The 26,840-nt window shown below is 38.3% G+C and overlaps 1 protein-coding gene and 1 long non-coding RNA gene across 3 annotated transcripts in view; one reads left to right on the forward strand and one right to left on the reverse strand.

The window, feature by feature from the left end:
- Nucleotides 1-796: 796 nt before the first annotated feature.
- Nucleotides 797-26,019, reverse strand: oprm1 (opioid receptor, mu 1). 2 transcript variants are annotated; one of them, XM_077582207.1, is made up of 6 exons: nt 25,624-26,019; nt 11,499-11,848; nt 7,023-7,198; nt 6,184-6,362; nt 4,797-4,980; nt 797-4,339 (listed from the first exon to the last, which is right to left on the reverse strand). In XM_077582207.1, the coding sequence occupies exons 1-6, from the start codon at nt 25,917-25,919 to the stop codon at nt 4,334-4,336; spliced, it is 1,191 nt and encodes a 396-aa protein (XP_077438333.1). In that variant the 5' UTR covers nt 25,920-26,019; the 3' UTR covers nt 797-4,333. The 2 variants fall into 2 exon arrangements, with proteins under 2 accessions (XP_077438333.1, XP_077438334.1); XM_077582208.1 differs by having other exon boundaries at nt 798-4,339; nt 11,502-11,848.
- LOC144061621 (uncharacterized) overlaps nt 13,538-26,840 on the forward strand; it is a 35,655-nt gene continuing 22,352 nt past the window's right edge. The window contains exon 1 of the long non-coding RNA XR_013296223.1: nt 13,538-14,025. This is a non-coding gene — a long non-coding RNA (uncharacterized LOC144061621). The remainder of the gene's footprint in view (nt 14,026-26,840) is intronic.

Raw genomic sequence — 26,840 nt, forward strand, 5'->3', positions numbered from 1 at the left:
ACTATAATAAAAATAACTATAGCGAAAATGACCTTCGTTTTCGCCTCTGTCAATATCATACGTGAGTTTTCGGCGTTTGCTTTATTTAGTATTTATTTCCGTATTGCTGAACATCCGTAAAGAAGAAGGATACTTAAACAATACTTAGTGACCTTTGTTTTTAATCTTACACTCTATAAATATGCCATATATTAAAGAAATAAATACATTAATTAATAACAACTCAACTAAAATGAAGCATTTTTGTATTAAAAATAAATAAACCGGCTCTAAAAAAAAAAAAAAAAAAAAAAGTCAAAACAAAATTCCAAAAGTATTCTAATCGGTCTATAAAGTGAGCTCAATTATTTAAAAATATTCCTATAAGGGAGGGAATCATATTCTCATGGCCTCTCCCCTATTATAAATGAAAAACGCAGCAAAAGTGAAGCGCGGAATGAAGTTTGAACGCCGCACGAAGCTATAAAAAGAAAGGCGGGAACGTGAGGAACGTTTTGCGCGCCTTTTAAATTTTTTTATTTTTTTTTAATAATGACTGCAGCTTTTGAGCCGTTCAGCTGAATTGCCATCAGGGAGTTTAAATGTGCAGCTTCCCATTCCAATTATTATTATTATTATTATTATTATTACAGCGGAAGCTCGTAAGTGGGAAAACAACCCGTTTGCTCAAACCCGGCCGGTAGCATGTCAAAACGTTCAAAGAATGTTGAAGGCCATTTTTTTGAAGGTGCGCGCTCAGCTTGAGCGCATCTTCTTCTCTTTGTCGCGGATGAGATTGAAAACCGTTTTCCCAAGATTGTTTACGCGACATTTCTGCCGCTCGTGCCTTCCGCGCGCGATGCGGCAAATTGAAAGCGTGCGAATGCGTTTGGACCCCAAGGTCGTGCTCTCAGCAGACAAATGACGATTTTAGTCCGTTAGCTACTTAGCTGAACATGCTAATGACAAGATTGCGGGGGGAAATACAGAAGCAATTTTTTTTTTTAATTTTTTGGTTGTCAAATAAATGCCCTTTAAAAAGTAGTTATTACGTAACAACAGATATTTTTTATTTATGGCTTTTCATACACATTTTTTTGTTTACATACAAACAACACAATATAAATAGAACATCCTGCTGTAGTGAATTTAATGTCTCGTAGCAAAATGTTATGTATAATAATTGTGTGTCGCGCTTCCAAAAAGAAGCATGCCACAAACTTTTGTCGTAGTTGAATTTTATATGCATTTACACAACAGCAAAAAGTGGGCTCTGTACAGTATATACACCAGGACCATGTTCAGCAAGAAGAATAGCAAGAACAATCATGTATTATATTATATATATATATATATACACTTTTTTTTTTTAAAATAACACTTAAAAATTAATATAACCACAGAGCACAAGCCATGTTTTTATGGCTTTTAAAACAAATTGAGTCTTAAAAAAAAAAAAAAAAAAAAGACGCAACAATTATTAGAATAATTGAAGCATTTAGAACTGGATTTCTCCTTTTGCATCAGCATGATTGAAAGTTTATGGCTGCAATAAATACAAATTTTAAAGCGTACTTGAAGGTCAAAAATGTCTTTACAATATGTTCTATGTGCAGCTAAACCGCCAAATCCACCCTTTGTTATCCAACTCAACGGGCGGCCATCTTGCCTTGCATCTAAAATGGCCGCCCCGCCCTGAGACATACGGTTGAAAATGAGTCATGTGGCAAAATCCCACCTGTTGTTACCAACTCAGGCGGCAGCCATTTTGCTATGTATGTAAAATGGCCGCCCCCTGGAATGAATACCAACCGGTGGATTTTGATGTTTAATTCATATTCCACAAACACAATATTAATCATTATGCTGTGTTTAGACTAACAGGAGTGCATAGAACATATTGTCGAGAAATGTTTTGACTGGACTTTAAGGCTTTCATTCCCTCCGTTTTGCCTTGCTTACCAAATATGGTCCATCCATCCAACTTCTTTTTTTTTTTTTTTTTTTTTTTGGGCCACTTAGAAAGCGTCACGACACACACCAAAGGACCAGCAGCAGTACATACAGCACACACACACATTACAGCACATTCCCATGTTGAAAATACATCACGTGAGCCTCCGTCGTGTCCGCCGTCCAGCACGCGCGCACACGCGTCGTTAATTAAAGCGGCGTGCGTCGTTAAAGTCTGCAAACGCGCAACACTTGGTTCCCCGCGTTCTAAACACACATGACGCAAGACCTCGCGTTTCCCATTTTAAGTCCGCGGACGATGTGCAGAGCTCGTCTGCCGTCACAGTCCAGGCACGGGTTGGAAATGCAACGGTTGGTGTGTGACAGAAACACGCACACGCGCGCAGTCCAAACCAACGAGCAGCAGAATGATGTTATGAAAAGCGCTTTGAGCAGTTAATCCTGATCCTTCATATCCAGCTGAAGGTCAGACTTTGCGGGGCAAAAGTTGCACTGGTAGAGGGGAAAGTCACATCTTGACTTGGTTCTGGGCTTGTTTGGCATGGGTCTTAAATTGGTTGTTGGTGTGGTTCTTGACTTGTTTTCAGACTGTTCTTGACTGATTATTTATTGACTTGGTATTCGACATGATTCTTGACAAAGTCTTGTTTCTTGATGTGGTCCTTGACTGATTCCTAACTTGGTTTTTGACTTGATTCGTAATGCGGTTCCTAACTGATTCTTGATGTGGTTCCTGACGTGGTTCTTGACTTGGTTTTTGACTTGGTTCTTGATGCGGTTCCTAACTGATTCTTGGCTTGATTCTTGATGTGGTTCTTGACTGATTCTTGACTTGGTTCCTGACGTGGTTTTTGACTTGATTCTTGATGTGGTTCGTGACGGATTCTTGACTTGGTTTTTGACTTGATTCTTGACTTGGTTATTGATGTGGTTCTTTACTTGGTTTTTGACTTGATTCGTGATGCAGTTCCTAACTGATTCTTGATGTGGTTCCTGACGTGGTTCTTGACTTGGTTTTTGACTTGGTTCTTGATGCGGTTCCTAACTGATTCTTGGCTTGATTCTTGATGTGGTTCTTGACTGATTCTTGACTTGGTTCCTAGCGTGGTTTTTGACTTGATTCTTGATGTGGTTCGTGACGGATTCTTGACTTGGTTTTTGACTTGATTCTTGACTTGGTTATTGATGTGGTTCTTTACTTGGTTTTTGACTTTATTCTTGATGCGGTTCCTAACTGATTCTTGATGTGGTTCCTGACGTGGTTCTTGACTTGGTTCTTGACTTGGTTCTTGATGCGGTTCCTAACTGATTCTTGGCTTGGTTCTTGATGTGGTTCTTGACTGATTCTTGACTTGGTTCCTGACGTGGTTTTTGACTTGATTCTTGATGTGGTTCGTGACGGATTCTTGACTTGGTTTTTGACTTGATTCTTGACTTGGTTATTGATGTAGTTCTTTACTTGTTTTTTGACTTGATTCTTGATGCAGTTCCTAACTGATTCTTGATCTGGTTTTTGACATGGTTCTTAACTTTGTTTTTGACTTGGTTCTTGACTGATTCATGACTTGGTTTTTTGATGTAGTTCTTGACTGATTCTTGACTTGGTTCTTGATGTAGTTCTTGACTGATTCTTGAGTCGGTCTTGGTGTTTACTGGTTCATGACTTGGTTTTTGACATGTTCTTGACACTGTTCATGATTTGGTTTTTGACTGGTTCTTGGTACAATTTTTTTTATTTATTTTTTTTTACTTGGTTTTTGATTTGGGTCTCGATGTGGTTCATGACTTTTTTTGTTTTATAACTTGTCTCTTGCTCCAAATCAGCACTGGCACCAGTTTAGCATGAAATTGGGTAGAAGTAAACAGCTAGAGTACTTCTTCACTGATTTCCGCCAGTTGATCAGACAGCCTAGCCGTTCTCATTCTAGATCTTAGCTAAAAAATTGGATTGGAACAGTATTGCCTGATAGATGTCTGTTGTTGTGTTTTTTTTTTTTAAATCTGGCCTTGGCGGAGGTCCACAGTTTATTACAAAACTAGAATTTTGACTGAAACCCTTGTATTGGATCTCATCAGAATGTGCAGGTGTACCTATCGACGTCTGTGAAGAAAGAGGATGATGAAGAGTTAAGGTCAATAATGATAATAATAATATAATAATAATGATGATGATGGTCAGCGTCTTTGTATTTGTCTATAGTCTGCGCACATCACTTTCCGACTTGCAACATTTTGCGCCACAAGCAGTGTGTAGGTGTGCGAAACGTGCGCGCGTGACTAATTAGAGCCCCGTGGTGACTTGAGTGACTTCCGAATTGGGGTCGTCGTTGGCGCCGTGGCCTCGGCAGCGGGAGTCGATGGACGACTCCTCCGCGGCTAGTCATACCTGCCGACAGACACAAAAATGGACGCCAGTTTAAAGCGACTTCAAGTGAAAGCGTCTTAAAAAGCAAGGCTACGTTAATGGCGCGTCTTTTATAGCTTTGGCGACACCGCGTGCACTCATTTGTGGGTGTATCATAGTAGTGGACCAGCCAGGATGTAAGTCATGTTGTGCTAGCATTAGCATCAGTGCTAGTCATGTGCAGGACTTGAATTTTAGTGCAGACTCGACTTAACTTGCATGATTTTTGCTACGGTGACGTTAAAATCAAGACTTGAGACTTACTCACGACTTTAACATTTGTGACAGACGCTCTCCTTTAGCATTTAGGTTCATTAAATTAGCCAAATTAGCCTCATTAGCTTCCAGCCATATCCTAGCCAAATGACTGTTTCTATTTACCATGGTCGTTTTACGGTCAGTTACACTTCTTAGCTGTAGGGGGAGCTCTCCACCATACCTGCTGATTGGACCTGTCTGCCGTCTGCACGCTGTTGGGCTCGCACTTTGGCGCCTTGCGTCCTACCGCGCCCACCCGGGTGGAGTTCTGCATCTCCATTAGCGAGGGGCCTGATGAGCAGAACTCGCGGAAACAACGCTTGAAGTTCTCGTCCAGATAGCCGTAAAGCACCGGGTTCAGGCTGCTGTAATTGCGCAATATACAGTAATCAACATTATTACATAACGGAAAGCAGTGTATCACGCACTGTCTTGAATACAGCTTTCGGAAAATAAAAGACCACCCAAAAAAAATTAAGAAAGCAGCATGTCATACACTTGTGCCAAATGTAAACACTGTCTTGAATCCAAGTTTTTAAAAATAAGGCTATAATACATTTAAATATTACCACTGTAGTCTCGATTGTACAAAAACACAAGACCACTATGTAGCAGCAAGCAGCATTTCGTGCACCATCCTGAATAAACAATTTAAAAAAAAAGCCAATAACAGTAAGCAGCAAATCCTGCACTGTTTTCAATTAAAAAATACGAAAAAATTACATTTTGGCAAGCAGCATATCATGCACTGTCATGACTAAAAATGTGAAAAAAAATCAATTACTATGTTATGTCAAGCAACATTTTGAACTTCAACAAAAGAAAATGCACAAAAATAACCTACGCAGCATATCATGCACTGTTTTGATTAAAGAATTTCTAAAATATAGCCACAAACGACATATCATGCACTGTCTTGGATAAACCCTTAAAGAGTATAAAAGTACATCACAACATTGCTTTAAGCAGCATAGCATGCACTTTCTTTGCTAAACAATCTGAAAATAAAATAAAATAAAATCAGCCAATTAATACATAATTTGAAAAATACCATCATGACATTGCAGCATATCATGCACTGTCATGACAAACAATGTGGGAAAAAAAATTCAGGCAACATTTAATAAATGGTCTTGAACAAAAATAAGTGCAAGAATAAAACACGCAGCATATCATGCACTTTCTTCATTATCAAAAATAAATCTGTCACAATATAGCCACAAACAGCATAGCATACACTTTCTTTGCTAAACAATCTGCCCCCCCAAACATCCAGCCAATTAATACATAGTTTAAAATAATATAATCTTGACATTACAGCATATTCAGAAATTCAGGCAACATTTAATGAATTGTCTTGAACAAAAAGAAGTGCAAGAATAAAACACGCAGCATTTCATGCACTTTCTTGATTATCAAAAATAAATCTATTACATATCATGCACCGTCTTGAATAAATAGACACTTTTAAGGCTTCCACCTTCCACAATGTTGCGCTTTTTCAGAACGCTTTCTTCCAAATAGTGCCGTGTGGCGTTTGGCCGTCGGGTGCTTTCAGTGGTCGGTACCTGTTGGTGTACCCCAGGGCGATGCAGAAGTGCCAGGTGACGGTCTGCAGGGTGGAGCTGTTGATGTTGATCAGCGCGATGATGATGACGAAGATGTGGATGGGCGTCCAGCACACGATGAAGACGGCCACCACCACCAGAACCATGCGCGTGATGCGACGCAGGGTCCGGTCCTTCTCCTGGAACAAAATGATTGAGCAATTAGCTAGCAGGAGCTCACTTTGATTTCCCATTTGCGTCCAGACATTTCTAATCTCCATTAAACGTTTTTTCCAATATAGAAAATGATGTTGCGAGGGTATTTATTTATGAAATCAATACACGTCGGTGACCACCTTGAGCTGCAGTGGATTCTATTAAGCCTTTTAAAAAAAAAAGAAAAAAAAAAGAGAGAGAGCGAGCGACAGAGAGCGATTTTTTTTTTTCAAGCTCCTTTATACCAAGAGGTAGAAATCAATTTGGACTTCAGTTCTGCACGGTGGCCATTATTAGCTCTTTGACTGCCAAAAACGTTAAATAACGTTTAGTAAAATCCTATGGAGGAGTGCCAAAGACGTTAAAAGACGTTTGTTTCAAAACAGAGGTGAAACTAACCATTTTCTATTGTTGATTACTCAAAAACGGAATAAGGTAGAAACAAACTTTTTTTTCTGATGAAAGATGAGAGTCCAATCTTTCATTTGGTAGTATGTGTGTTTCTATAGTCCAAACACAACATTTTCTGTGGACCTTGAAAGATCAGTCAAAAGATCAGTCAAAATGCTTAAATCGGCTGGCACCCACGGCATCCCTTTTCTGAAAACGTCTGGCAGTCAAAGAGTTAGTAGTAATTTGTTGACCTGCGAGCCGGACAGCATGCGCACGCTTTTGAGGCGCAGGACCATCAGGCCGTAGCAGACGGTGATGATGAGGACGGGCATGATGAAGGCGAAGATGAACACGCAGATCTTCAGCAGGATGTCCCAGTACCACGAAGGGTGCGGGAAGACCAGCTTGCAGTCCACGATGCCCGAGTCTGTGCAGGGGGACACGGGCAGAAAAAAAAAAGACAAAAAAATCTTAGGAGAACAAAGTTGTTGCTTTTTATTTATAAAGTCAAATCCACGTGATGATAATCCAGTATATATTTATAAGGGGTGTAAAAATTAGTGCATTCATTTTGAGTTCATTACAAGTTCCTTTAACGCCACTTTTTTTTTTTAACGTGCGATTAATTAGTCTTTTACTTGGAAAGCCTGTATTGGGGGAATTCCAGTCGCAATACAGTAGACGCATCCACGTCAAAATTTAGCAGTAACAATAATGCATATATTTGCGGAGGCTGGGGTCAAGTTGTATTTTACCATTTAAAAAATGTGTAGAACTTCACAAGTTACTTCTTATTAAAGATTAGACAGCTCCTAATATAAAAAGAAAAATGCACTGAGCTGTCACCGTCTTACAAATGCAATTATGCCATCTAGTGGCAGTAAAATATTTTTTCAATTTTAACTAGAGCTGTCAAACGAGTACATTTTTTTATCAGATTAATCACATTTTAGAATTTTGATTAATGACGATGAATCACTTAATAAACAAGGCTTTTTTTATCAAAAAAAATGTCCCGCCAAATTTGAAGAGCGCCAGTTATGCGTTCATTCCTTTGACATTAAATGTTATGAGGACGTCTTCCACATTTTTGGATCGTCTTACAAATGCAATTATGCCATCTAGTGGCAGTAAAATATTTTTTTTCAATTTTAACTAGAGCTGTCAAACGAGCAATTTTTTTTTATCAGATTAATCACATTTTAGAATTTTGATTAATGACGATGAATCGCTTAATAAACAAGGCTTTTTTTAATCAAAAAAAAATTCCCGCCAAATTTGAAGAGCGCCAGTTATGCATTCATTCCTTTGACATTAAATGTTATGAGGACGTCTTCCACATGCAATTATGCCATCTAGTGGCAGAAAAATGTTTTTATTTTATTTTAACTAAAGCTGTCAAACGAGTACATTTTTTTTATCAGATTAATCACATTTTAGAATTTTGATTAATGACGATGAATCGCTTAATAAACAAGGCTTTTTTTATCAAAAAAAAATTCCCGCCAAATTTGAAGAGCGCCAGTTATGCGTTCATTCCTTTGACATTAAATGTTATGAGGACGTCTTCCACATTTTTGGATCGTCTTACAAATGCAATTATGCCATCTAGTGGCAGAAAAATGTTGTTTTTTTTAATTTTAACTAGAGCTGTCAAACGAGTACATTTTTTAAATCAGATTAATCACATTTTAGAATTTCGATTAATGATGATTAATTGCTTAATAAACAAGGCTTTTTTAATCAACATTTTTTTCCCGCCAAATTTGAAGAGCGCCAGTTATGCGTTCATTCCTTTGACATTAAATGTTATGAGGACGTCTTCCACATTTTTGGATCGTCTTACAAATGCAATTATGCCATCTAGTGGCAGAAAAATGTTTTATTTTATTTTAACTAGAGCTGTCAAACGAGTAAAAATTTTTTATCAGATTAATCACATTTTAGAATTTTGATTAATGACGATTAATCGCTTAATAAACAAGGCTTTTTTTAATCAACATTTTTTTCCCACCAAATTTGAAGAGCGCCAGTTATGCGTTCATTCCTTTGACATTAAATGTTATGAGGACGTCTTCTACATTTTTGGATCCACTGCACACGCTCATCTTCCTCTTTTCTAATTCTTACTTTAATGCAAGTAATCATGTTTATTGCTCAAACGCAACCTGTGCTACCTTTAAATGTAGCCATCTAAAGGATAATCTATGGTCAAAATTTAGAGTGCCTTAATTAATCAGTTACGCTTTAACTTTGACAGCACACAATTTTATGAATTATTATGAAATTATTGTATCAATGACTAAAAGATGCAGCCACATTTCTAATATTTTTTTCCTCCACTTTTACAGTATGTTAACAAAAGTATGAAAACTTAGAACATTTATGTTTACAAGTAAACAGATATCAGATTTGCGATTAATCAGGAGTTAACTATTGAAGTCATGCGATTAATTACGATTAAAAAAAACACCCCTGGATGAAAAGCCATAAAAGTTATTTTCCAAGCCTAAAGTTGGATTTCCACCCCCCCCCCCCCCAAGATAAAAACTCATATCAGTTTATGTCTACATAGCAGCACTATCCTGTTACTATTCTTGAAGAATTTGCCCATTTCTGTGTTTTTCTCCCTAAATCAAAACGTGAAGGCAGTCGTTTTGTCATTGTTTGCCGCCATGTGTCCTGTGTTTGTCCTTCTGTCGTTTTGCTCTTTTATGGCTAATCCAAAACGAGGCTGTGTGACATGTAAACACAATTATGAAATGGATAACAATGTCATAAATGCGTTGTTATTAAAAAATAAAATAAAATTTAAAAAAAAGCTCCAGAGTGGGGCAAGTCGCATCCACGTGGACATAATTCAAGCAAATTAAAGTGTAATGAACACTGCAACTGGCTTGCTTGGGGTCTTTTGCAAGGAGCTCAATTTACTGCTTATTCTCCAGCGAGAAAAGGCTTCCCGGTGACTCATTTATACACCAGTCGCTGGTATTGTCAGTTTAACAGCAGAGGTAATGGAGAAAAAATGGGCAATTAAGTTAGCCGAGCGTGATTGCGCTGCCGTAGGATTTGGAGCAAAAAAGGCGAGTGGGAGATTTCAACACGCGGACGTGAGACGGCTCGGGAAGCCTCAAAAGAGTAACAGACCTCGGAATGTTTAGGAATTGCTTTCTAATCGGGATTGGAGTCCTGCTTGTTGCAATGTCATGACGTATTTTGGGGAAATTATTTTGTTGGTATGGCATATGGTATATGCATGATATTATTATTATCATGATAAACGTTGATTTTATTTTTGGATTTCCTGTTGAGTCAAGACAGTGTATGATATGCCGCTTGATACTATGTCACGAATGACATATTTTGGGGTCTTTATTTATTTAAATCAAGATAGTGCATGAGTTGCTATTTGCTGCTACATCACGATAGACATTTTTATTATTATTTAATGAAGACAGTGTATGATATGCTGTTTGCCGCTATGTTAAAACATACTTATTTAAAATTATTTTTGCCAAGACAGTCCATATATTGCTTGCTACTACGTCTTGAGACATAAAAAAAAAATTAAAAAAAATATTTAATCAAAACAGTGCGTGATGTGGTGCTTGCTAATATGTCACCATAAACATATTTTCGGAAATGAGTCAACAGAGTGCATGTTATGGTGCTTGCTGCATAAATAAATAAATAATTTAGTCCGGACAGTACATGATGTGTTGCTCACTGCTACATGATCAAGATGGACATATTTTTTTTAACCTATTTAATCAAGGCAGCAGTGAGCAGCATATCATGCATTATGGAATGAATGACATATTTTGGGATTTAAAAAAAAAAAAAGGAAGAAGTTTTTAGTCAAGTCAGTGTATGTGTATGTATATTTTTGGGAAATATTTAATCAAGACAGTACATGATATGCTGCTCTTTTCTTAACCAAATAATCTGAAAGAAATACATGATATGCTGTTTGCTATTATGTCATGATTGAACATATTTTGTGATTTTCAAGACAGTACATGATATGCTGCTTGCTGCTGCATCGTGATAGACATTTTTTTGGAAATATTTAGTCAAGGCAGTACATGATATGCTGTTCTTTTCTTAACCAAATAATCTGAAAGAAATGCTAAATTGTGACGGACATTTTTTGGAATCTATTTATTTAAGACCGTACATGATATGCTGTTTGCTACTATGTCACGATTGACATATTTTGTGATTTTCAAGACAGTACATGATATGCTGCTTGCTGCTGCATCGTGATTGACATTTTTTTGGAAAGATTTAGTCAAGACAGTACATGATATGCTGTTCTTTTCTTAACCAAATAATCTGAAAGAAATGCTAAATTGTGACGGACATTTTTTGGAATCTATTTATTTAAGACCGTACATGATATGCTGTTTGCTACTATGTCACGATTGAACATATTTTGTGATTTTCAAGACAGTACATGATATGTTGCTCACTCTTACGTCATGATAGATTTTTGGGGAAATTATTTTTGTCAATTCAGTGCATGCTGCTGCTTGTTGCTACGTCATGATAAAAACATTTTGGGGGGAATTATTGAGTAAATACAGTGCATGGTATGCTACATTTTGGAAATAATTAAGACCGTACATGATATGCTGCTCACTGCTACGCCAGGATAAATGTATTTTTTTTTTAATGATTAAGTTATGAAAGTGCATTTTTTGGGTGATGATTTAGACAAGACTCACTACCGACGACGGTGGAGGCCATAAACATGACCGGCAGGCCGATGGCGGACGACAGAATCCAGTTGCAGACGTTGACGATCTTGGCGTTTCGCGGCGTCCTGAAGTCCAGAGCCTTGACCGGGTGGCAGACGGCCACGTAGCGGTCGATGCTCATGGTGGTGAGCGTGAAGATGGACGTGAACATGTTGTAGTAGTCGATGGACATGACCATCTTGCACAGGATGTCACCGAAGGGCCACGTGCCCATTAGGTAGTTGACGCTCTGGAAGGGCAGCGTGCTGGTGACCAGCGCGTCGGCCAGGGCCAGGTTGAAGATGTAGATGTTGGTGGCCGTCTTCATTTTGGTGTACCTGCACGCAAACAGGTGAGGGTTTTCTTAACGTAATGAGTATTATTAGCTCCACATTGACATGAACCAAAAATTTAAAAAAAAAAATCAAGAAAAAGTGAAGGGGACAAAAATAGTGTCATGTTTAGTTTCTGTCTTCCTGGTCTTGTTAATTGTGATCCTGCCCTTCCTCATGTTATCCAATCAGTGCCCTCAGCCACTTGTGTCTTGCCCAGGTGTGTCTTGTTGTGTCATTAGTGTTAGTGTATTTAGTCTGCTGTCTTCTCTCTGTCTGTGTGGGTTCATTGTTGTCGTGTGCTTTTCCCCACGTCATGCTGCTTGTTTTTGCCTTTTCATGTTTTGTTTTATTATGTACTTTAGAAGATCGCCTTTTTGTTTCATAGTAAATTCTTTTTTTTGACTACACCTCTGCCTCCTCGCTCTGCCTTTCCGCATCTGCCTTTCCGCATCTGCCCCCACCCCCCCCCCCCCCCCCCGTCTTGACAAATATTTTTTTTTCTGTTAAAAAAAAACTCACTTATCACAAATGTCATATTGAAGTAAGTCATAATATTATGAGGATAAATAAAAAAACTGAAAAAAGAACAGATAACAATTTTGTTTGGATTAATTAAGATACATTATTAATTATTTGTCAGTAAGTTGGGGGCTTTAGGACCCAGATGCGGGAAGGCAGAGCAAGGAGGCAGAGGTGCAGTCCAAAAAGAGGTTTTAATTTCTAATCAAAAAGAACAAAATAAACTGAACTAACAAAACATGAAGCTAAACATGTTTTGTTAGTTTTGCTGTTGCCACGTTCGTAAGTCTTTCGCCACGTCACGCTGACCTCTTTGCCTTATCCGGATCCATGTCATGTTGTTAGTCTCGCCTTAGTTGTTTTTTCATGTTTTGCTTCAGGTTTTGTTAGTTCCATTTGTTTTGTACTTTGAAGTTAGCCTTTTTTGATTAGATATTAAAACCTCTTTTGGACTGCACCTCTGCCTCCTTGTTCTGCCTTCCCGCATCTGGGTCCTAAAGCCCCACCTTACTGTCATTATTATTATTAATTACATTACCCCTGGGCGTTATTTGACCATTTTTTTTGCTTTTTGTTGGTTCTGACCAAGCCATTTCAAAATAAAATAACACCCGGGGGTTAAGCAAACAAAATAAAATGATTTATTCATTAATTTATTTTACTTACACCTCAAAATGATGTGACGACTTGCGTGAGGCAAAAACAAAATCTGCATTGTTGCTACGATGAGCCTGAATTTTCCATTTCAGTCCACCCGCCAGGAAACAATTTCCTTTCAAACTGCTTTAAGTGCACTCGAAATCTCTTTGCCGAAGATCCGCTTTTTAAGAGCGAGAGCGCAAATTGCGTGCGGTGAAAAGCACTCGAGTTCCTCCTTCTATTCCATGATTATTTTTGTACCAAATGATGAAAAGCAAAAGAAATGGAGGACTTGACAGGGAGTGAGTGCAAAACTCATTCATTCGGAGGCAGCGTGCGTATCTTCACATTGATTAAAAACGGCGCAAACTAACAATGACGCACTGAACCCTCACCGTCGTCTTTTCTTCCTTATTTTTTATATCCCCAATAATCCCAAATCCTCTTAACAAGCCCCCGTGATGACATGTTTGTTCATTAAATTCAAATTAACTTGAACACTGACAGCTTGCCAGGCTCGTTATTTGCCAGCTTTATTGGTCCGGGGACAGTTAGCTGAGGCGATAGAGTGTCACGTGGTACGGCGCGGCAGAAGGGGCGTTTGTTTTTAATGCCCTCGCGGGCCAGACCGTTCAGGTTTAGGTGTGTTTTTGGACTCATTCTGCACCAAACTTACAAAAGACTTTAAAAGGATTCTTTTTTTTCTTTTCACAGCAAAAGCGGTATTGATTATGAACAATATCCAGTTGTGTGAAGTGACAAAGTCAAACATTTGCTTTAATTCTGATTTTGTGGCCACGATTGAGGTTGGATTTACGAAAAGAGAGCCCGAATACGTTTCTGGTGTAACGTGAGGGTTCGTTGGTGGTTAATGGAACACTCTTTATAAAATGAGAGAGCAGGATGGAAACGGATTTCTTCTGGAACAACGTACTCGTCAGACACGCAGCTACAGCGGCAATACTTCCTGATCAATTGATCAGCTGACCAACACTGACCAATCAGGAGCTAGCAAACAATAGGTAAGTCCAAGTGAATGAGCACACTCAACACAATTTAGCTACTTGTGTATATATATTAAAAAAGAATATATATATATATATATACATATATATATATATACATAAATGTGTGAATAATAATTCTGGAAACGTAAATATATATATATTTTAACAAATTAACTTAAATCTTACTCATTTCTGAACCTTACATTGGCAATATTAGCACATTTTGGTACAAGAGATGTGTTAGCGTTGACCCTGAGAAAAACCTTTTGGATTTGGAACAATATCCAACACACTTGAGCTGAGAAATTAGCTTGAACTGGCAGTTTTCTCCATTGCTCAGCAGGGTTTGCATGTTGATGCTGTTTTCTACCGTTATTGGCCAAATACAGGCATTCAAGAAAATGACACGTTCTCACAATGTTTATATTTATCCTCAATAGAGTCTACAAGTGGGGTGTTTACCGGCAAGTTGGCACAACACAGCAGCAGGTGTTCAGTGGTTAAAGTGCTCTTAGCTGTTGTGCCCAGCTTGAAAATGCTTATTTACTCAGGAAAGCCGGTAACTACACATTATTGATTCCTCAAGTGTGAAATTAATTCTTGAGCCATGGCCAACAGCGAGCGACGCCTTTATGGCTCAAGACAAACAAGCAAATGAGTAAATAATTTAGAGGTCGACTGTCCACATGCACAGATAAATCAATTCCTGTTTGTCTTGTTGCCATCCAGTGCCAGAGCAAAAATATTAATGCTCGGAGGTATTCGTTAACCAGGCGGACTGAAACCACAATAACAATGTTTTTAATAAATGAAGCTGTGAAGAATTCTCATAACGAAAAACAGTGAACTAAATTATGAGGATTGCCGTGATATTGCGAAAAGGAAATACAGCAGGGATTTGCTAATGATGTGGCACAAGTCAAAACATTAGGTACACTCGCATGGCAGCCAAAGCTAAAATGTAAACAGTGGAGGGATAGAGAATTGTGACAATTTGTATATAATAGACTGCCAGTAAAAAAAAAATATATTAATACATATATGTCTTTAATAAGGACCTTACAATTTAAAAACATTTTTTTTTTCAATAACCTTCTGAGCTTTTGCCGCATCTTGATGAGTTTCATAAACAACAACAGCAACAACAACAAAAAAACTCCCTTTAAATCCTTCATAGCCTCAATAAGCCTGCTGGGATTCTTTCTTCACTGTCATATAATTGTTAGTTAACAATAGTGTTGTCAAACTAAATAAAATACAGTAGATCCACTCACCTTTTGACAGATGGTGGCAGAAAAGCACCCTTACAAAGAACTCCCTTTGTAGCCTCCATAATAACGTCATTAATAAAATTATTTAAAAAAAAAAAGAAGTCACAAGCTTCATGCATCAACAGTGGTGTAGTAAAACTAAAATACAGTAGATCTACTCACATTTTGATGGATGGCGAGAGAAAATACCTTTACAAAAAACTCCCTTTGCAGCCTCCATAATAATGTTGTTACATCATTTAAAAAAAAAGAAAAAGTCATAAGCTCAGGTTTTCAACTTTTTTCATTAACCCCCTAAGTTTTTGCAGGACCTGGAATGCCTTTAAAAAAAACACCTCCCTTTGTAGCCTTGATAACCACTCACAGTTTTGACAGATGGCGAGAGAAAGGACCTTCACAAAAAACTCCCTTTGTAGCCTCCATAATGATATTATTACATAATTAAAAAAATAATAATAATAATAATTAAGTCACAAGCTCAGGTACTCAACTTTTTCATTAACCTGTTGAGCTTTTGCAGCACCTGGAGTACCTTAATTAAAAATAAATAAAAACTCCCTTTGAATACTTCATAACCTCTATATGATAGAAAAAAAAAGTCACAAGCTCAGGTATTCAACTTTTTTCATTAACCCCCTAAGTTTTTGCAGCACCTGGAGTGCCTTTACACTAAAAAAAAAAACTCCCTTCATAACCTCGATTAAAAACCCCACACCTGACAGATGGCGAGAGAAAGGACCTTTACAGAGAACTCCCTTTGTAGCCTCCAAAAAAAACAAGTGACAAGCTGAAGTATTCAACTGAGCTTTTGCAGACCTTTACTTTAAAAAAAAAAAAAACTCCCTTTGAAGCCTTCATAACCTCGACACGATTCAGTAATTTCAACAAAACCATAACGCTCTTGAGTAGAACCTCTTGCGGCGGCGGGCCATTAATCTAGTGGACTGCTGTTATGCAGCGCGCTAAACATCGTTTGTCACAAACGTGCAAAAGTGTGCTGCTGCTGTTTTCATTGTTTCTCCCCGCCGGTCACACTTTCCACGCGCCCCGAGGGCCTGTGACGGATTGCGGAGGTCGGCAAGCCGCGAGCCATCCCTGTAGCTTTCCATTCACTTCAACATTAAGAAGCACCACTTGAAGGAATGTGCGTTCCGTGCCAGTACTTTCTGCCCGGGTCCGAGGAATCTAATGAAAAAGTCGGCAGACTGCAAAAAAAGCTATTTATCGTTGCATTAGTGTCGTTTATCATGTGATTGCAATCTGGTACGCTCGTGCAATCATCGGCGCCCGCCCGCGCGCATGCTGGTCAGCCTCCATTTTGTTCAAATTGGATGTCAAAATGTTCCACAGGAGTTCAATTGTGGCTAATTTATAACTGTCATTTCAACTGGGATTTATTCTGTATCAAGAATCATGGAACTGCAGGAAAGAAACGCAATTTTGTCTCATGCAAGTAAGCCACTGCTCACTCCGTCCGCTGCTGGGCCAATGGTGAGTCCGGCTTTAGTTACCATGACAACCAGAGGTGGAGCCTGAGCTCTGCGACTAGAGTGGCTTCTACTTGCTGAAGCAGATGAGAAAAGATGTGAATGTCACAAACTGTTTTTCTTTTTCTTTTCTTTTTTTTGTGGTGTTGGAGGACTCAAGTGCGGGAAGTAGGAAGGCAGGAGGAATTCCCAAAAGTATTTTCTCATGAAAAAGAGGTGTGGAGGAATCAAAATACAAAATTACGCAAAACCAACAAATTTGAGATTGAACTAACAAAAAAACCCAAAAACAATCTCCTCCAACGAAGGTTATCTTAGTTAATGAAAACTAACAAAAAAACAAAAATTCCAACGAAATAAAATAAAAACGAAAATGCTTATTAAAAAACGAAAACATTTTATGTTTACAAAACTAACTAAAAGTAACTATAATTATATAAAAAATGTCGTTCGTTTTAGTCTTTGGTAATTCATTTAATACATGAGCCTTTGGGGATGATTTTAAATGTGATTTTAAGTATATTTATTTCAATATTAACCAAAATAAAAGACATTTGAAAGTGTGTCACACCGAAGTGATGTTTTCATTTTACCATGGTGTTTATTAAATATCATGCAAGTAATACACATTAGAAATAAATAAATAACACAAACTAATACTGAAACTAACTAAAACGAAACTAAATCTAAGCATTTTTAAAACAGAACCACCCTAAAAATGAATTAAAACTAACTACATTAATATAACAAAACTCAAAACGAAATAAAAACAAAGTAAAATGAAAATTCCCAAACTATAATAACCCTGCCTCCAACAAGTAAAACAAGAAATGACTTGTGAAAACGTGTCAAAAATCTTTCTTTGATGCCATCTTGTGGCAATCAAGGGACTTATTTTTTTTGCTCAGCAGAGCTCATACTCGTTGCGCACTCTCTGACAATGAGAGCGCCACTGCCACCTGCTGTAGTGGATGTGCAATTACACTTCATTCTAAAACAGCAACAACAACAAAAAAAAGGAAGAAAAAAAAACATGTCACAAAACCTTACCGTTACGCCTCGGCAAAATAAAATAGAAACTGACGCTGATTTTCAGCGACAACATCCATCAAGGGGGTCGACATGCATTTATTAAAATCCACCCCCCCTCCTCCTCGCTGTGGCTCAAGGCGAAAAGCTACAGTGCCTTTCAAAAGGCAGACCCGCAGGATGTCAGTTATCAAAAACGCCGTTGCGGTCATCTGAACACATCCGCAAATAAAAAGCTTGAAATCAATTAGCAACGTGAGGCTGATAGCTTATTGATCCGCAAGGAAAATCCCGCATCGATCTCAATTACCTCAGCCAAAAAGCGTACACAAATCACTAGGCCAGCAATAGTAAAAAGTGAAAGACAGTATTTTTTTTACATTTTAGATTATTATTATTTTTTTATCTTGTAAGGTGACCTTGAGTGACAAAAAGCACCCAAAGTATGATGCGTTACAGTTATTTTTTCAACAACATTGGACCCGAAGCAAATTTCCCCATGACCTCCTTCATTTCTCATTTCTCTGCAAGCTCATTTCTGACATTGATTGACGCCGAGGCCTAATTACGAAGCGATCAAAGAAAACCGGCGCGATTATCCGTGAAAGTCTAAAAAACTAAAAAAAACTCCTACTCCAAGTAAATGACTCCAATTGCGCTCATCTCGCACTCAAAAAGCAGCTTTGTGTTGTTGTTGCGTTGAGACTAATAGAGAGACAATTTAGCCCGGTGCTGCCAGCCAATGGGGACGAGAGGTTTGTCTGCTTGTTGCCAAGGTAACAAAGCGGTTATGTCATCGCGCCCTGTGGAGCAAAATGGCTGAAGGTTGCGCACCTTGACCGGCGAGACATCCTACGATTGCGTCGCGATAAAGACGCACACGCGTGTGGCAGACCAGGCTTATTACACACACACACAACCACACACACACATCTAATTACTCCATGATAGGAAAGCAGAACCCCTCACAGTGCAGGAACCCCCCCCCCCCTCGCACCTTTATGCGTCGAGGAGAAAGCAGCGGGAGAAGCGATGTGATTCTCAGCAGCGGATACACGTCACGTGAATTTGTAGTCACAAAGCAATGGCGGACCATAAAGTAAGCTATGTTTGGGTGGGGGGGGTGACAAAACAGAAATATTTTTGGAATTAATTAAAGAAGTGAATATTAATGCAATTTTAGATGGAAAATTGCAAAGAAACGCTAAAGTTGATCAAGAATTACAAAAGAAAACTCATGCGACGTCATCGCACGGCGCAGTCACTTCCTGGTCTTCTTCTTCTTCTTTTAAATTACTGGTGGATCACATCTCTTTGGTGTATAGCGCCACCTACAGCGGTGGAGTCCCCTATCAATATTCGCAAAAGATGACTCATTGATTAATCACAAAAAATTATTACTCATGTATTAATATATCAGATTAATATACTATTAATTTGAAAATAAATAAATATAAATATAAAATATATATATATATATAAAATATAAAAATATAAATAAACTATTCATTTGGACTGTAGATGGTCCTTTGGTTGTGCTTGAGCAATAAACATAACTACATGCTTTAAATTAAAGCATTTAATAAATGTTTGCATATGACATTCAGAATATTTGTTCATGTCAAACTACCCGGGTCTTTTTTTTTTTTTCATTTTAAATTATGCAAGTAATTAACTTGATAGAAAAATAAGAGGATGAAAGTGTGCAGTGGATCAAAAATAACATTAAATGTCAAAAGAATTAACACATAACAGGTGCTCTTCAAATTGTTAAAAAAAATAAAAAGCCTTTTTAACTACATGATTAATCGTGATTAATCAAAATTCTAAAATGTGATTAATCTGATTACGAAATGTAATCGTTTTATATTTATTTCGCCATTTTTGGTCTTCCATCAAATATAAGCGCATGACTTTTAGTGCAAAATGTGCCTAAATAGATTTTGGACCTTGCTCACAGCAGACAAGTAAACAACGTAATGGCACTTCCCAGTAGAGCTTTGTTGCGCACTACATCAGTTTGGAAGCCTTCCCAACATCTGTGCTTTTGTTTATTGGCGCCTCTCAAGAGGAGTAAAACCAGTGACAGCCACTTCTTCTTACTCCCGCCGTGTGTTTGCAACTTGCAAACGGGATTATGAATGGAAGCGCCAGCATGCAAATGTCATCTTAGTTCCAAGAAGTTACAGTAGCCCCCCCCCCCCACCTACCAGGAATTCCCACACAGGGTAACATTTGTCTTGATAGTCTTACAGTCTGACTGAGGCTTACACTCTGACACGTGTTTGCTCCACAGTGTTGTGCGCATCAAATTTTAGTTTTCAATTCTGACATCTCATCGCTCCACAATGTTGTGTATCCATGTCAATGTGTGATCGCTCTGTCCACATTTTTGTGCTGTCAATTTATATTCGGACATGATCATGCCACAATGTTGTGTGCATCCATTTTTAGGTTTAGATTTAAATTCTGACGTGATCACCCCACAATGTGGTGTATCCATGTCAAGTTGTGATCGTGCTGTTTTTGTACTACAACTTAGATTTTGACGTGATCACTCCACAGTGTTGTGTGCATCAGTTTCTTGGACTTAGTTGTACTGTATTATTGTTACACAATATTGTGTGTATCCATTTTTAGATTAAAATTCTGGTGTGGTCGCTCCACAACGTTGTGTGTGTCCAGATTTTTAGAAACTGATGCAATCACTACAAAATGTTTTGTATCCATGTCTATATTGTGTAGACTTAAGTAATGACATGCGATCACTCCACAATGTTGCGTCCATGTTTCTGTTTGAAGACTTAGTCTCACATGTGATTCTTCCATAACGTTGTGTGCATCCATATTTTAGAGTTGACTCTGACTTTGAAGTGTGATTGCTCCACAGTGTTGTACTGTATGTCCATTTTTTTAAATTAATATTCCATAGACTTACTCTGACATGTGATCGCTCCACAATGTTACCATTATTTTTTTTGCAAAATACCGGAGTGCTCAAGTAGGGTCTTCAGGGCGGAAAAGGTGTCCATTTTGCGCACGCCTTCAAAACGCTTTCTGCTGTTTCCATGGTAACAAGAAGCCCCACTCAAGAGAGCGCTTTCCGCTCAGCTAAATCGCATTGATTTTTTAAAATTCTTTATTCACTCAATGCTCGCTAACGAGAAAGTTTGCGGACAAGCGCAAGAGGAAGTTTGAGGAGCTAAAGAGTGAGAGGGCAGTCGTTACCCTTTTATGGCCTGAAGGGTTGCCACGGGAACGCCTTACTCACCCTCCGCCGTCTCTATTTAATCTGGCCAAATTGCATCCGAGACCGCCAGCGTAAAAGTGAGGATGAAGTGCACGTGACTTCCTTCTTCTTCTTTTTTTTCATCCCCAGGAAATGTTCTCAATGCACCATTAGCTAAATGGCTGTTAACACTGATTGTCGAAAAGAACGAGAAAGACAAAGAAGTCGTGTCTCACATTAGCGCACGTCCTTGACATATCGAGTCGGCTCAGGCACCGTATTTTTGTTTTGGAGACTTAAACTTTGACATGTGATCACTTGGGAATCATTCATGTCATATTTTCATAATTTGGACCTTGACACAGAACAGAAAGTGGAGAAAAGCATTTTATTGGTGGCAAAATTTATCATCTTTATTCACCACAGTGTTTTGACGAGAAATGTTGTTACTTGTTTAATTGCAGATATTTCATTTGCATATTTAGTAAAGCTCTACAGTATATTAAAAAAACTTATTCATAGCAGATGTCAGATTGAGTACATGCTGTGGGCCGCTTAGCGGTCCTAGTTTGGCCTCCAGTGCTTAGGGCTATGCAATTAGTTGAAATTCAATTCCAATATCAATTATTACACTCCATGATTACAAAATTGCGATAATCGTAAAAAAAGAAAAAAGATTATTAATTGATATTATTTAAATATTACAACAGTTCAATGGCAATTAAATAAGTGTACAGCAAGTAAACTCCAATGCACGATGTTTGTTTATACAAGGAAACCATACTTGAATTGATACATTTGTACCTTTTTTTTTTATTTATTTAAAAACTAATTTTAGAAAATTTGGTCCAAAAGAAACTTTCATAATTAGTGTTTCAAAGAATTTCATTTGAAACTTAAAAATAATTATAATAATAATTTAGTATTTTTTTTTACGTATAAACATTTTCTTGTTTTAAAAATATCAGATCGTTTGAATAATCGTGATTTCAATTATTACCGAAATAATCGTGATTAATATATATTTTTTAAATAATCGAGCAGCCCTACCAGCACTTAAAGACCTTTGGTTCTCAAATGGGGGTACGTGCAGGCACTCTAGGGGGTATGTAAGATTTTTTATATAAATTTAAAATGTTGCATCTATGCAAAAATCCTTTCAAAATAATTATGAAATGATCCAAATATTTCAGAAAAATGCAAGTTCTTAAAATGAACATAAGATTCAGTAGGCTATTCAGCTTCATTGTAAAAAAAAACAAAAAAAACAACGGAGTCTCCCCAAAACAGAATGCTTTGATTTGTCACCTAGCATCACCTGTCAACCATTTGAAAACTTTATTTAAAATTAAGTTAGTGATTCCTTTTTGAGAACATATCTTTACTACGACCCAAAAAGAAGACACTTAATGGCGCTAATTTTTGTGTGCACAAATCTTGACTTAGTTAAGTTACTAAATGTGATAACCACGGGCAACTTAAATATTATTATTATTATTAATATACATTATTATGTCAATTCATTTATTTTTACTTCTCTTAAAAATATATCTATATTTTTTTAATTGATTGATTTTTAACGTCACAAACATCTGGCTTTCGAGCAGGGGTGTGTAGACTTTTTATATGCCCTGCAGACTGATGTGATGATTACTCCACAGCGTTTGGTAAGCAAAGCAAATTCAAATGCTGCTTCATTACAAAACGCCGCAATTCAAATCATGTGCTCGCAATTTGGCGGATTACTCAAACATCTCCGTCAAGTTAGTTGTTGTTGCTAAGCGCCCCCAGAAAAAAAAAATAGCTTGATTATGCATATGGTTAAACCTTTGCACTCTCTCAAGTTTTTTTTTTAGCTGCGCAAGTGAGGCGTCATGATGCAGAGCAAACAAAGCCGTCTTCCGATAAAGCCAGCATACAGCGCATATGCTGCATGTTTGACGCTGCATAGCAACACATGAGGATGAGGAGCTTGTTGAGTTTTTTTCCCCCCTTTTTTTCTTTTTTTTTTTATGCCAAGCTCAGCAAAGCGCAGCTGACGGATGAGGAAGGAGGACATTTAGGAGGCCATCACTCAAACGTGTTGTGGGAACACACTCGGGACCGCCCACCTGTCACTTGACATCCGACCGGCGCTAATGAAATAAGCATCCGTGCTGATTCCAACAGACAATCATCAATGCGTGTGTGTGTGTGTGTGCGCGCAGACACGCATGCTGAAGTGTGTTTATGAAAGCGGAAAAGCTATCTGCTAACTTTATAGCCCGGTTAATGAAGCCATAACATAACAGTTCAAATGGCATTCAATTGCAACAATACAGTGGAAGCTAACTGTATTGACATTGAAATCATCGGTTCCGCAAGCTAACTTTAAGTGCGCAGGCCGTCTTTTAAGGTACATTTGATAGAACTTTCCTAATTGTTATGCGCGTGTGAAATTCTTGAACCGCTGCTAAAGAGGGAGTTTGCTGCGGAGGCGTGTTGTTGCCGCAAAAAAAAAAAAAATTCAAAAGTTTTCACGTCATTACATGGAACGTATCACGTTATTACAGGAAATGTAACATATCGGGTTAAAACGTGAAACTTACCACGTTAAATCAAAAAACTTATGTTCAAACTTGAAACTTATCACATTATTACGTTAAAGGTGAAATTGACCACATTGAAACTTAAAATGTGAAACTTATCACATCAACACATTGACATTTTCACTGAAGCAACCCCCTTCGCTCCCAGCTGATTTACTGGATTTGGACTGATTTTGCAAGGCCCACAGAATATTGTGTTCTATTGCTATAAAAACATGGAACCTACCAAAAGAAACATTAGAGTCTCTTCTTTCATCAGGAAAAAAAAGTATATTTCTATCTGTTTCTATTTTGCAGAAATTAGCATTACACTCTAAAAAAAAAAACTGTTGGGTCAAAAATAACCCAACTATGGGTAAAAAATGGACCGATCCTCTACTTGGGTCAATTTGATACAACTTTCTGGGTTGTTTTATACAAAATGAGCATTGTTTTACACTAAAAGACCAATTTCTTGAATCAAAGTCAAGTGACATAAAGTGGTCCATTTTTGATCCACAATTGGGTAACTTTTGACCCAACTGTTTTTAGAGTGTAGAATATAGCTAAGTTTCATCATTATCCACAAATCTGTTTAGAGCTGTGGGGAAATCAGCTTGTTTCCCAGCTTGACCTTGGTTGATCTCTTATACTCTGGTTGATCTCTTATACTCTGTTCCCACCTGCTGGCCGTTTGTGTAATTACTACCATTGCTTTACCCGTTCTCTGCGGTTCAGAGGCTGCATCAAAGCCTTCTGTATGCTCTAGCATAAAAAAACATTTTAAAAAAATGTATAAATACGTTTTTTGGGACACTGGTAATATTTAAAATAGAACATATTTATACGTTTTTGGGAGCATTTGACTTAAAGCGTAAACATTACGTTACAAAAAAATAAGTTTTAATGTGAAACATATCACGCTAAAAGATGAACATTAAATGTATCAATTTACTAATTTCACATGCATTTTAATAGAGCTCCTGAAAGTGTGCCCGTTCCATGTGCTGGTGAACGACACCTTGTTGGTAAAGTCTTAGGTAGTAGGTTGTTATTCCTTAGGTGTTGTGAATTCTTAAAATAAACTGCAAACTCCCTCTTTAGTACAGATCCAATGTATTATTTATTATTATTTATTAGCTCACTGAAAAGCCAAACAAGCTGATTGTCACTGGGCTGATGTCTAGCAAGGTTCAAGTTCCGTCTTTGTTCGTCTCATTGAGCTCAAGATCTCAAGGCATGTCATGCACAATAATTGCTGAAAAAAAAATAAGCCAAATAAAAAGGAAAACAGGTTCACAATTGAGGCCTAGAGGTCAACCTTGAGGTTTCATGTGACATCATGAACGAATAAGAGTTGTAAAAATAAGTCATAAAACAGCCAAACCTTGGAAGCTTGCTGAAGTCTAATGAGGCCTTGCGTATACACACAAATAAAGCCCCCCCCCCCCCCCAAAAAAAAAGAAACAATATGATAACACTCACTGAACTGAAATCTAGTGAGGAACACTTGGGTCCTCACATGACATCATGCACAAATAAGTGTCCCACAAAAGTCAAGAAAAATAACCCCAAATTTCATCTTTCTGTTGGAATAATCCTTGCAAAAATAAGGCAAAGAAAAAAAAATTATTTTATCATTTGACACTCGAACTTAAATCTAGTTTGTGACGTCACACCGGTCATACCCAATACTGTGATATTCTGTGTGACGCTTTATATATATATAAAAAAAAAATTATAGACAGCAATAGTACGACTTTTGGGTCCACCGTCGTCAGTTTCGCCTTGGCGGAGGTCTGCGCCGCTTTAACCATGATTACGATGCACATTTGGATCAGTTGCAACACGTTTGCGGGACGCCCCGCGCGTCCGAGAACCAGTCGCGAGGACGTTAACAACCATCCCGGGCCAATCGGCGCGCAACTCCCGGCGAGTTTTTACGCGCAAGCAAGCGTCTGCTGACCAACAAAAACAACAAAAAAAAAAGCGCACGTTTTCCTGCGTTGTGTTCGCGTGCGTGCGCATACCTGACGATGATGTACATGACGAGCACGTTGCCCACCAGCCCCACCACGCTCACGATGGAGTAAACCGCCGTGATGACGATGGCGATGATGACCGGGTTGGCGTCGCCGTAGTCGGCGTCGCCGTACTCGGCGACTCCGAAGCCGCCCGGGGCGCGTTTCACGGCGCACCCGCTGCCGTTGGAACCCGCGCTCTCGTTGCCTTGGCACAGCAAGCCGCCGCCACCGCTGTGGTTGTAAAAGGGGGACATTTGGCTCCCGTAATCCGGGTCCGAGAAGTTGCCTGCTGCGCTCTCCATGGTTCTTAAAAACAAAAAAAACAAAAAAGGAGAGATGAAGCGGAGGAAGGTGCGAGGGACTAAAGCGAGAATGAGGAGGACTGCAGGAGGTTGAGTTGGAGTGAGGCGGGTGCGGGACAGGAGAAAAAAAAAGGAAAAAGATATTTGGCCCCTTTTTTGCAGCCTCCCTCCCTTTCTTTGCTGCGCTCCCTCCCCTCACATCCTTGGATTCACTCGCACCTTCTTCGCCATTGGAGCCTTCATTTATTTTATTTTTTTCCCCACAATCTTGTCAATCACCTCGACCAAGTAGCAGCAAGCAGGTCTGATCATATGCACACACAAAAAAAGAAAACTTGGAACAAAATGTGCTGTAGACCTCAAAATGTGGCACAAGAAAGCAAAAGAAAAAGCAAAGCAGTTTGACGCTCATTGAAATGAGATCTCGTGACGAAATTGTTACAAAAAAAAAAGCCAGAGAAAAAAGCACAACAGGTTGAAGTTTGCTGATCCGAAGTCTCAAGTGACATCATGCGCGAATAAGTGTCTCCAAAAAAAAGAATCTGTCTGCCTGTGTGTGCCCTCATCAAATTCACCAAAATCGATTTCCACTTCCTGCATCAGATCGGATCCAGATTACATTTGGCTGCAGTTTAAATTTCCCATAGCAAAGATGTGTTTTTTTTTATCCACACATTAATGAGCAAATACAAACCAAATCCGCTATCTTGTATGTGTGTGTTTAGAATCGTCATCTGTAAAACTAAAATCAATCCAGATCTGGTCCATATTAAATTTAGAAACTCCAATTCCAAAGAGTTTCTCACTGTCATCATAATGTCGACATATTGTAAACCAAAATTGCTTTAAGTGTCTTTTTAGATCAGAAACTGACAATCCAAGTTCACAGTATTCTGGATCTGATCCAGATTGCATTTGGCT

This window comes from Vanacampus margaritifer, chromosome 12 (genome assembly GCF_051991255.1).
Source record: "Vanacampus margaritifer isolate UIUO_Vmar chromosome 12, RoL_Vmar_1.0, whole genome shotgun sequence".
Taxonomy (NCBI): Eukaryota; Metazoa; Chordata; class Actinopteri; order Syngnathiformes; family Syngnathidae; genus Vanacampus; species Vanacampus margaritifer.

What these genes read in the sequence shown, in the direction of transcription:
- oprm1 (XM_077582207.1), bottom strand. Translation starts at nt 25,919, where the DNA reads ATGGAGAGCGCAGCAGGCAACTTCTCGGACCCGGATTACGGGAGCCAA. An exon ending in GTCATGTACATCATCGTCAG is followed by an intron (nt 11,849 to 25,623) that starts GTATGCGCACGC and finishes GTTTGCGTGCAG; the next exon opens with GTACACCAAAATGAAGACGG. An exon ending in GCCCTGGGGTACACCAACAG is followed by an intron (nt 4,981 to 6,183) that starts GTACCGACCACT and finishes GCGCAATTACAG; the next exon opens with CAGCCTGAACCCGGTGCTTT.